The sequence below is a fragment of the Charadrius vociferus genome, unplaced genomic scaffold, assembly GCF_000708025.1.
Source record: "Charadrius vociferus isolate BGI_N301 unplaced genomic scaffold, ASM70802v2 scaffold1061, whole genome shotgun sequence".
NCBI lineage: Eukaryota > Metazoa > Chordata > Aves > Charadriiformes > Charadriidae > Charadrius > Charadrius vociferus.
The window spans coordinates 15,012-24,218 of NW_009646734.1; the positions used below are offsets into that span (position 1 = coordinate 15,012).

At 43.4% G+C, this 9,207-nt stretch overlaps 1 protein-coding gene across 1 annotated transcript in view; it reads left to right on the forward strand.

Moving 5' to 3' along the window:
* BBS2 (Bardet-Biedl syndrome 2) overlaps nucleotides 1-8,991 on the forward strand; it is a gene marked incomplete at its 5' end in the record, with an annotated part of 17,598 nt that extends 8,607 nt beyond the window's left edge. Inside the window, 10 exons of the mRNA XM_009889528.1 lie at nucleotides 170-305; nucleotides 2,243-2,382; nucleotides 3,186-3,330; nucleotides 3,902-4,073; nucleotides 5,088-5,217; nucleotides 6,081-6,212; nucleotides 6,741-6,878; nucleotides 7,103-7,215; nucleotides 7,938-8,086; nucleotides 8,747-8,991. Coding sequence (XP_009887830.1) covers nucleotides 170-305; nucleotides 2,243-2,382; nucleotides 3,186-3,330; nucleotides 3,902-4,073; nucleotides 5,088-5,217; nucleotides 6,081-6,212; nucleotides 6,741-6,878; nucleotides 7,103-7,215; nucleotides 7,938-8,086; nucleotides 8,747-8,853 — 1,362 coding nt within the window. The remainder of the gene's footprint in view (nucleotides 1-169; nucleotides 306-2,242; nucleotides 2,383-3,185; nucleotides 3,331-3,901; nucleotides 4,074-5,087; nucleotides 5,218-6,080; nucleotides 6,213-6,740; nucleotides 6,879-7,102; nucleotides 7,216-7,937; nucleotides 8,087-8,746) is intronic.
* Nucleotides 8,992-9,207: the final 216 nt, after the last annotated feature.

Genomic DNA, 9,207 nt, shown 5'->3' on the forward strand with positions numbered 1-9,207 from the left:
TAATGGTGTTTTTTTCATGTGTGGTGTTCTGATCAGCAGAGCTGCAAGTTCACCTGCAGTTCCATGAGCAGAGCTGGCTTCCAGTTAGCAGCTCGAAGTACAGCATGACATACATTTTGGAGTTAGCTTTTCTGTTCATGCTGTGCCTTGGAACTCTTTGTTGTTCCAGGTTGATGCACGCAGTGACCGAACTGGAGAGGTCATCTTTAAGGACAACTTTGCTTCCTCAATTGCAGGAGTGGTGGAGGGGGATTACAGAATGGATGGGAGCACCCAGTTAATCTGCTGTTCAGTTGATGGTGAAGGTAAAAAGCATTGTTCAGGATATTAATTTAACACACAATAGTATCAGGCACATTACATCATCTCAGATCAGCTAAATGTTTTGGTTCCATAGGCATTTTTGTGTGCCAAATTCCCTTTGCTTTATGTGAAGTTAAGGGAATTTTGAGTTACGCTATCTGCAAACAGGATTTTGAATATTGCCTTCTCTGTGATAATCAGCGTGTGTTTCATTGTGATCCAAGAAGCCATCCAATTCATTTGCCTAACGGAAGAAGTCCCATCCTAATAATGCAAAGATAACTATATTCAGTACAGGCTGTGGTTCTTCAGACAACATTATTATAGATGAATGTATAGGAAATCTTTTTTTCCTGTACATGATAATTCTTTGGTCGCTTCACAGTGGGTAAAGGTGATTAGAGAGGTAAGGGGGTGTGTGTTTTGGCTTTCTTCTAAAAATGAATGGGTTTTATATTAGAAATCTTAGATGTTAACAGCCATTTGTTTGCTGGAAAATGCTGTCCTGAGACTGGAGAACTGGTGGATTTAGCCCACCATGCGTTCAAGAAGTCAGACCCGGTTACTGTGAGTGGAAACAAATATGATCACAGATTATTTAAATAAGCTCAGCATAATTTACAGGGATGGCTCCAGGAAGGACACTGGTGTGATTATCTGACTGCATGTGTCAGTGGCCTGAGACAAGCAGGTCTGGCACAACCCATTTGGAACAAAAGCTTGTCCTTGTTAAATAGCACAGTGTTTTGCAGTCTGTCTTAATCACAGGTTGCAGGGATTTGCTGTGCTTGGGCTTCAGCATATAAACTTTTTTCCCAGCCTTAGAGAAGGGGAACATTGTACGCAGTTCTGAAGATACCTTGTCCTAGCACAGCTACGTAGATTAATGTTGCTGAACACGATCATCCTTTTCTGATGTGTCTATCATAAACAAACCTTGGCACAATGGGGATCCCTTTAGGCTGGAGCCTTTAGGCATTATTCAATAGTAATAGCCCTGTTTTTGGGGTTATATGGACAGTGCATTCTCATAGTCCTTGTCATTAGAGTTCTGTTTGGGGCCAGCATCCTTTCACATGAGGTGTTCTGTGTTTCAGTGTATTTTCTGTCTTGCTCTCATTTTAAATAAATGAATCACTCAAATAATAAAGTGGGTCCTTTCATTAGAGGACAGTGTGCGGGCTGAATGCTTTGCAAGTTCCTCGCAACTTTTTACGGGGGTTACACATTCAGGCTGTGTATTCTTTGCAGGTATCAGATTTTTGTCCGTGGCTTTCATTGTCAGCTGCAATCAGAGCACGTGGCCCTAGAGCAAAATGGAAGTCTATAGCAAGCATCTTTGTCTCATATCTGTTCAGCTCTTCTGTCTCCACAGGCAGTTGGAGATGTTTCCATAACTCTGTGCTCCATTGGGTTACTGGGAAACAGGTCTAACCCCTTGAAGTGAAGTATCCCTTGATTTGGGGAAAAACTAATGTGGGTAAATCTTGTTTACTGGCTGATTGACAGTGACTTACAGTCACCTCCAGACAGTAACAACTCCTCTGACCAGCTCTAGAAATCCAAGTACACATTTTATTAATTTTGCATAATTGCAAACTTGCCTAAGCACCTGAAAGAATGATTGCAGTGGGAATCCTCTCGCGAAAGCACCGGGCCCTGCCCTTGTTTGGTCAGGTAAAGACAGCTTAAAGACAGGTTGGAAATTCACCTTTTTTCTTCTTGTAAATGTGCGCTTCTCATATCCGATCACCAGGAAAGTCAAAAACCTCCGTGGGTGTAAATCAGTGCTCAGGTTCTCAGCTGAATGGTACCAACTGAAGACCAGAATCAGTGTCTGCTGCTGAGGTGGTACGAGGGGGTCTTGTTACAGAAACTGAAGTTTGGGAGTTGCTGTGAAAGGCTTTGCTGAAATTTGCTGTGTTTTGTTTATGTGCAGTCCGAGGCTATCTGCCAGGAGGTGAGGAGATGAAAGGAAACCTAATGGATACAAGTGCTGAGCAGGATCTGATCCGAGAACTTAGTCAAAAGAAACAAAATCTGCTGCTGGAATTAAGAAATTATGAGGAAAATGCAAAGGTACTACTTAAACAATACGTAGGGCCAAAACATGCCTTTCCGTTGCTGTAAATCTGGAGTAATCTGGGAAGTGGTCTTGGGGCAGTCCAGACAAGTCAGAGCTGTAACCTGTCAGGATGAAGCGAGATTGTCGGCTGGGGATACCTGCTTCTGCATCTGGCTTGGTCCTTGTGCAAGTTCAGAACTTGTTTTTTGTATTTTAATAAGTAACATTTTCCTTGCTCCTTCGTCTTGCCAGAGCAGCTGTGTTTGGAGCTGGATTCTGTTCAGCCCTGTGCTTTGGCTTATGACTGCAAATTGTAGTTTTGAATGCGTGAGCCAATTCGGGGGTCATAGGGGATTGTGTGAGAGGATCAGGTAATTGCGTGAGGGCTGGGAGCACTGCCAGGGTGTAGGAAGTGCACTTGTGTCTTCATGGTGAAGGTGCAGAATTAGAGCTTCAAAAAATAGTCTGAGGAAAGAGCAAACTCATATTTGGACAGCAAATGACCACCATAGCAAATGCATGGAATTATATAAGCTTGTGCTTAAAGTTGAATATACGCTAAGCACTTTTCTGAATAAAGATGTGGGTACAGATCCGAGCTCCATCGACAATAAAGCACTTGAACAAATTGTAGCACAAGTGTCCACAGCTCCATGCCTAATCCAGCCGCTCTTCATAGCAATGTGAAGTGTCTGGGAATTGCTATAGTACAACCTTCTCCTGCAAGAAAAGAGAACTGACTTAGCATATGTTTTCTAGGTGGTTTGAATGAAAATCTTGAAATTCTGATAACTGAAGGGTATGTGTTTTGCAACAGGCTGAACTGAACGCTCAACAGAAAGAAGTTGATGGGCAGAGAGGTGTGATTCCAGCAAATACCCAACTCCAGACGGCCCTCTCGGTTAATCTGGGCTCTGACAGCCAGTCTGCCCATGTGGAGCTGTGTATTTCCACCACAAATGGTGAGTGGTAACCTGCAACCATTGACATTCATTTCATGTAAATTCATGCAAACCTTTAGTTATATTTAGCTGATGATTTGCCTGTCTCCCCTTTATTGTCTGTAATTTCCCCTTTGTGGTTGCTTTCCTTTCACACAGTTTTGAATCAAGCTGTGTTCCTTTGATGGGTCTCAGCGGAGAGGAGTTTGATGGAATTTGTTTCTTGTTAAGTGTTATTTTCCAAGGCAATTAACATTTAACTTGGATGAAATGAGTCTTGGTTATCCCTGCAACACTCCTTGTGTTGACTCTAAACATGAACCTACAGCCGTGTTAGTGAGGGTGTTGTATGAATGCAGCTGGACCTCAGCTGGCTTTATATGCAAAACTGGAACTACCCCAAACCAGCAAATTCACCTAGCACCAGGCGTGCTGAGGATGCAGTCGGGTCCAGATGTGGTAGTGCTGGTCATCTGGGATATTTTAACAGTTCAGAGGAGGGGCGTGTAAAGAGTTGACTGTGCTTAATTCTGAAAACAGTGGTGGAGGACAGCTGTTAATTTAGGAACTGTTTTTTCTTCCTGTTGCTAAGACACAATCATTCGTGCTGTGCTGATCTTTGCCGAAGGCATATTTGAAGGAGAGAGCCACGTGGTACATCCCAGTCTCCAGAACCTCTCCGGTTGTGTTCGCGTTCCCCTTACTCCACCCAAAGATGTGCCTGTGGATTTGCACATCAAAGCCTTCGTAGGTTACAGGAACAGGTGAGTTTTGTGTTGTGATCTCTGCTGGTCTCCAGAGCTGTGTGACCAGGAAACAGCAATGATGTGCCTTCATGCTTGTGCTGTGGGAAGCACACCGTTAATTCCCTGGTGCCCCACTTCTCTGTGTTATGGGAAGTAGAGCGGGAATCCTTTCTTAAAAACACTCTGTGATGCTGAGCTCTTCTCCAGACAAAGTCTAAATGTTCTGGAGTCACTGGGACCTGCTGTGCTCCAGCTCTGCCTTCAGGGGAACAGAGCATTTCTTGTCCAGGAGATGCTTTATCTCTAGAGGGAGCCCAGAGAGGTAGAGGCTGCATCCAGGCTGCCTGCTCTGTGTGGCTGCCTCTCCAGGCCTGGGATGGTGGCTGCTCTGGACGAAGTACGTGAGCAGGCCTGGAGGCACAGTGCTGTCTTTCAAGCTACAAAGTTCAATTGGTCTTCAGGGCGAGTAGAAAGTAACATATGCCTCACCTGAAGACAACAGTTTTCCAGTTTCCCATAGAAATAAAATGTCTCTTCGTGTACGCTTGACACCAACTTTCTCCCTGCTCACATCTGCCAGAACTGGCGGTGCCGCAGGAAGCAGCCTCCTTTCCCTGAACAGGGAGGCATATTTTGAGAGCTAGTCAGCTGCTGCAGAAAGAATGTATGGGACTGAATTCCCTTTTGTTTTCTCTATTTGTCTTTATTATTACTTTTAATAAGACTTCACTGAACTTGTAAAGAAAATATTAAATCACATAGTAAGATCTTGAATGTGTTAGCTAGAGAATATATTTCATTGGAAGGATTATGGAAAATGTGAGCAGTAGGGAGGAATCATTCAACTTCCTGAGGGGATAAGCCTGGAATTTCCAAGTTCCAGGTTTTTTTCTGGGAAATGGTAAGAGCTGATTACATAGCTGGAAACTGCTGGTGTCAGTAGCCAGTTAAAAAAAGACCAGGAACTGTTGCAATAGGTGAATCCCTGGTATATTAGTAACTGTCTCTATTTTTCCTTTGGATTGCTTCCAGCACACAGTTCCATGTATTTGAGTTGACAAGGCAGCTTCCTCGCTTTTCCATGTATGCCCTGAGCAGCCCGGACTCGGCCATTGAGCCTCTGAGCTTTGTTAACTGTACAATGAATGAGAGACCGCAAAGGGTGAGTTTCTGCTCTGCTTCCTATTTCCTGGTCCCATGTACAGGTGGAGGGTTTGCCGTTAGCTTGAGATTTCTAAGAGCAAAGGAAAAATTGTGCAGTGAACTACAGTGCTGACCTTTGGAGTCTGTGTATTACAACTTAACTCAATGCTCTTTTTCCTTCTTTAAAAGAATGCCTTAACTGAGCCATTCCCTGCTTCAGGAATTCCTGCAGCTGCAGGATCTAATGGCCTGAGAACGTGAGGTGTTTCGTATACGGTATTGTTTCCTGTGTGACAATTGATGGAACGCAGCAGGAGCCCTGTAGTGAGTGATGAGTTCTGTAAACCACAGGAAAAGGGCAGTACAGTGCCCAGATAATGGCTGAGTTTCACAAGAGATGAGCAGCAGTGCTGTTGCTTTCATTCTAAAAGATCTCAATTGTGGGAGGGCAGTAATCAGAGCTGGTCATTTCCCTCATTAACTCGAGTGCTCTGCCCTATTTACATGACCTTTACTGCATTAAATAGCCAAGGTGAAAAACAAGATGCAGTTAAATTTTCCTTTAAATTCTTGCAGTAGAACCAAGCCTTGCTTCCCGGCTTTCTCCAGTCTCAAGGCCTGGGCTTATGCTTTGACCTTGGGCTGTCGTCTCTGGTTGTTGGATTTGATTGTCTTAGGGATATTCAGCTTTGGAGCGAGAATTCAACTGTCCTCATTCTAACAAGTTCATGACATGGGATTAGGGGATGAAATTTAGTAAATGAAATTTCCAGGGTACCCTGAACAGAGAGTCCTGGTGCACATCGCGTGCAGGGACACTGTGTGGTTCTCCAGGCTTTCGATACAGGTGATGGCTGATGGTCTTCCTTTTGTTTCTGCAAGATTGTTATGTGGCTGAATCAGAGCTTCTTACTGCCAGAGGATGCAGAGTTTCAGAGCGCTCCCTTTCAGGTTTGCTTCACTTCCCTTCGTAATGCGGGTCAGCTCTGCATCAAAATCAAGCCCGGCGGAGAGGTGAGTACTTTCGTGGACAAGGGGAACGCCCGTTTAATTATACTCTGATGAAACTTAAGGGTGGTGTCAATATGAGGCAGTAAAAATGAAGGACGACTGAACATGAAGAGAAAGTACCCATGTTTTAGGGATGTTTATGGAAACTTTTGGGTCTGTTTATTGTTAGTGCGTAAAATTCCAGTGCCGGTTAATGAAAAACAAACTGTTTAGCCTACAGATCTGTTGGAAGGTATTTGTTCCCACACAGGGTGGTTTCAGGGAGCCGTAACTTGCGGCACAGAGGCTGCCTGTAACTTTTGCACTGGTCCTGTAAGCCCAGATGCCTCTTCAGGCCTGAATAAAAGCCCCTTTAAAATCAGTGTCGTCTTATCTACTGGAAGCCTAGAGCTTGCTCACGCAAGTTTTGCCTCTTAATAGAATGGACTGCTTTGAGCTTGGCTAACTCTTTGAGAGGCAGTCCTGCTGGGCAATGCTGGGAGATATTTTGGCATGGAAGGACGCTGAAGTGCTTGCTTTTCTCTCCCACAGATTTCCATCAACACGGATGATATTGATCTGGCTGGTGACATTATCCAGTCAATGGCCTCCTTTCTGGCCATTGAAGATTTGCAGGTGGAAGCAGATTTCCCTGCGTACTTTGAGGAGCTGCGGAAAGTGTTGGTAAAGGTGAGGAGGCATTGGGTGTTTCTAAATTGTCAGCTAAGCAGTCACTGGGGGCATTTGCATGAGAGGATCTCTAAACTGGTTTATGAATGGAATGATCCCAGGGGTGCTGGTAGATTAAGTTGGGGTGTTATTTCCTATTACGCTGGGCCAAGATTTAGCTTGAACAATTACCCGTTTGCCCAGAGTGCCAAGGGCCCTTTCTCACAACTGTTTGCCTTGGACAGGTGGATGAACACCACGCGGTGAATCAGAGGCTCACTGCCGACATGGCTGAACACTCCAACCTCATCCGCAGCATGCTGGTTCAGGCGGAAGACGCACGGCTCTTGGGAGATATGTGAGTAATTGCTGCTTAGCTTGAATATTTTGGGTTTAGAGCGGCCAGTCTTTGCTTTTCAGGCAGAAAAGAGCACAGAAAAACATTTGTGTGATAAAGGGTTGTCTAGTTACAACTCTTGATGTAGAATCGGTACCTTTGCTGGTCTTCTCCTTGAGCCTTGTCTTGTTCTTAAGATGGAAAACCAGTCTGGGGAAGACAAAAGGGCAGAGGTAGGGCTTAGCATGGAGCAGATGGGGTGAAGCAACCTCGAGATGGTGAGATAATTAGAAAACATGCAGTAAGGGAAGAAGGCAATAAAAGCTGTTTGGTGTGTGAACTTTTTAAAACACCAAGAAAGAAACTTTAGGTGTCAGTACTTTTACTCTGACTTGCTGTGTTCTCCTGCTAATGTCCTGTTTTTACTGTCAAGAGCAGCAGTAAACAGGTCTGAGCTAATTCGGAGCAGTGTTACTTTCACTGGGAAAAGTGGCATCTCCTCCTTGGGTTTCCAGATATAATAACTGCAAAAATAGATCTTTTTTTTTTTCTTTTTTTTTCTGCCCAGTGAAATAATGAGTATACCAACATGTCTAGACAAGTCTGTTGTCTTGTAGCTGGCAGACATGCGGGTAACCCTGGTAGCCATCACAACCATGTATCACTACACCTTTACATTGACAAGCCAGGAATGACTTTCTTGTCCCTTGAGATGCAAATAACTGGACTGATTGTTCCCCTAGGAAAAACATGAAGACACGGTACGTCGAGCTGTATGATCTTAACAGAGATTTAATAAATCAATACAAAATTCGTTGCAACAATCACACGGAGCTGCTGAATAATCTGAAAGCTGTGAATCAGGCAATCCAGAGGGCTGGGCGGTTACGTGGTAAGTATGTCTGTTTGGAGGGAACGGGGAGTCTTGGACCCCAGTGACACAAATAAGATGTGGCTCGGAGGCCACCTGGGTTAGTTAAGCGACTTCAGGCTTTTTGGCCTGAAACTAAATTAGTAGAAGTGATCTTTTCATTTTTCAGTCATAGCCAATTACCTGTGACAGTGAACTGTGAGCGTCCGGTATAATCTGGGATCACAATGTTAGAACAGTTCAAAGCGGTTTCCAGCTTTCTGGATGGTATAGAAATTGCTAGTTTTCTTGAACACAATTTTAAAAAAACTTTTAAAGTAGTGTTTCAGTTCTTAATTTATAATTCTACTTTAAAAAAAAAAAAACAACTATCAAGCAGGGCTGTTTGTTTATAATTATTAGTTCTGTAGGTCTTTGGGGAAGGAGGTATTTTTTTGTCTATTTATAGCATTCTCCTTTCAACAAGTCTTTTAAGTTCTGCTATGATAGAGCTACTAAGGATTCTTTTTTTAAAGAAAGATTTTATTTACGTATTAGAAAAAAAAGTGGCATTTCACTGCATGTTTAAAAAATATTTGAAAGAAACCCCTAAATTTTGAGACTGGATCAAATAAGTATCTTTACCAGTTTCTTACTCGGTAACTGAAGCGTTTCTTTTCTTTCCTTTTTTTCTCTTTACAGTTGGCAAACCTAAAACACAAGTGATCAGTGCTTGTCGGGACGCAATAAGAAGCAACAACTTTAACATGCTGTTCAGGATAATGCGTGTGGGAACAGCCTCTTCCTAAAGTGACCGGAGGAGCAGCAGTTGCACAGGGGCAGTGTTTCCATGCAGTGGGCAGATAACGGACCAGTAACGATAAGCGGTTAATTCAGTCCCCTACGCTGCTGTAGGGGGAAGTAATTGCAAAGGTAGCGTTTTAGTTAAGCCATCAGGTGAGAAATGTTTTTATGCAGGCCAAAGTTTCGTGAAGAAAGTATCAGAGTTTAAGCGCAGATGTGATATTTATGTAAGACAGAGGTATAACCTTGGAACAGTTATTTTTCTTACAGTAACTTATTTATGTATTTTAATATATTTTGTAGCTAAGGCATTGGCCTTTTCCATTAAAACATAGACTGGTTTGACTGCTCTTGTTCTG